At 34.5% G+C, this 1,983-nt stretch overlaps 1 protein-coding gene across 2 annotated transcripts in view; it reads left to right on the top strand.

Annotated features, from left to right (window-relative positions):
- Positions 1-1,983, top strand: part of LOC107677338 (envoplakin-like) — a 21,493-nt gene that overhangs the window by 7,525 nt on the left and 11,985 nt on the right. For both annotated transcript variants that reach the window (XM_016472217.1, XM_016472216.1), the window contains exons 6-8: positions 423-464; positions 572-733; positions 1,053-1,160. In XM_016472217.1, coding sequence (XP_016327703.1) covers positions 423-464; positions 572-733; positions 1,053-1,160 — 312 coding nt within the window. The remainder of the gene's footprint in view (positions 1-422; positions 465-571; positions 734-1,052; positions 1,161-1,983) is intronic.

Genomic DNA, 1,983 nt, shown 5'->3' with positions numbered 1-1,983 from the left:
CACACACACACACTCACACACACACACACTCACACTCACATACACACACACACACACACACACACTTGATAACATTTGATAATGTTAGTCAATAAAAATACAATTGTGAATTGTTTGTTCATGTTAGCGAATTAACTAACGTTAACAGATTTTAAAAATGTATTATTAAACGATTTAAAGATGTATCTTTACATTAAGATTAAAGTGCTGTAGAAGTGTGGTGTATTATTAGTTTATTTTAACTAATGTTAATTGCATTATTGCCTAGTTTTTTTTTTTTTGTCAAGTACAATTTTATGCAACTTTATCAACCTATAACTTAATAACATTCTTATAGTTATATTACATTATTATGTTATAGTTTTAATATTATTTACTAATATACAGTGGACTTCAACTTTGACATTTTTCTTTCCTAACAGGATAACTCATCCGCTCTTCAGAAGCAGTATGCAGATCTACTGGTAAGACTTTCTGAAATCTGATCGTGTTTACAAATGACAAAGGTTTACATTAATGCTATATAAAGTGCAGCTCTGTGCAGCTGAAGTGAGTGTGTGTTGTTGTGTAGGAGGCGAGTGAGCAGCGCCGGCAGCATCTGGCGTCTCTCTATGAGTTCATGCACAGCTGCAGTAAAGAGCTGCTCTATCTGAGTGAACAGCAGCACAAGATCATCAGCAGAGACTGGAGCGAGCGCATGATCGACAGCGCCGGGGTGCGCATGGACTACGAGGTGAGGCACAGCTCAAGCTCATCATTTAAAGCGACAGTTCACCCAAAAATCACAATTCTGTCATTATTTACTCACTCTCAAGTTGTTTCAAACCTGTATGAGTTTTATTCTCCTGCTGAACACAAAAGAAGATACTTTAAAGAATGTTGGCAACCAAACAGTTTCTGGTCTCCATTGACTTTGATAGTATTTTCTTTATCCATACTATGGAAGCCAATGGCTACTGTCAGCTATTTGATTACCAACATTCTTCAGAATATTTTTCTTGAGATTTTTAACGTAAGCCTTTATATGAATGATTTTTATGTATGTGTTTCAGAGATTTAAGAACAACGGTCTGCTGTCACACGAGAGGGAAATGAGCAAACTACAGGAGGATGCCAGTGTGCTCATTGAGGACAAACACCCTGGATCATCTGCTGTTAAGGTATTCATTCATTCATTCATTCATTCATTTGTTAATTCATTCATTCATTAATTCAGTCAGTCAGTCAGTCAGAGATTCATTCATTCATTCGTTCGTTAATTTGTTCATTCATTCATTAATTCAGTCAGTCAGTCAGAGATTCATTCATTCATTCATTCATTCATTCGTTCGTTCATTTGTTCATTCGTTCATTCATTCATTCAGTCAGTCAGTCAGTCAGTCAGAGATTCATTCATTCGTTCGTTCATTCATTCATTCATTCAGTCAGTCAGTCAGTCAGTCAGTCAGAGATTCATTCATTCAGTCAGTCAGTCAGATTCATTCATTCAGTCAGTCAGTCAGATATTCATTCATTCATTCAGTCAGTCAGAGAGTCATTCATTCATTCATTCATTCATTCATTCATTCAGTCAGTCAGTAAATAGTCAGAAGGCTTTCACATTTTTTATTTTTATTTTATTGATTTATTCATTAAAGTTAGTAAGCTTTTGTTAATGATTATTAGTAAATAGGCTTTAGTTAATAATAATAGTAATAATAATAATGATTATTATTATTATTACTATTATTATTTATTAGAGGGTTAGTTCACCCAAAAATTAAAATTCTATCATTAATTACTCACCCTCATGTCGTTTCAAACCCGTAAGACCTTCGGAACACAAATTAAAATATTTTTTATGGAATCTGAGAGCTGTCTGACCCTCCCATAGACAGCAACGCAACTGAAATGTTCCCAAGTCAGAGAGCTCTTAGATTCCATAAAAAATATCTTAATTTGTGTTCCGAAGATGAACGAAGGTCTTACGGGTTTGAAACGACA

This window comes from Sinocyclocheilus anshuiensis, unplaced genomic scaffold (assembly GCF_001515605.1).
Source record: "Sinocyclocheilus anshuiensis isolate Anshui unplaced genomic scaffold, SAMN03320099.WGS_v1.1 scaffold644, whole genome shotgun sequence".
Lineage (NCBI taxonomy): Eukaryota > Metazoa > Chordata > Actinopteri > Cypriniformes > Cyprinidae > Sinocyclocheilus > Sinocyclocheilus anshuiensis.
Note: the sequence above shows the minus strand (reverse complement) of the source record. Positions and strands in the feature narration are given on the sequence as shown.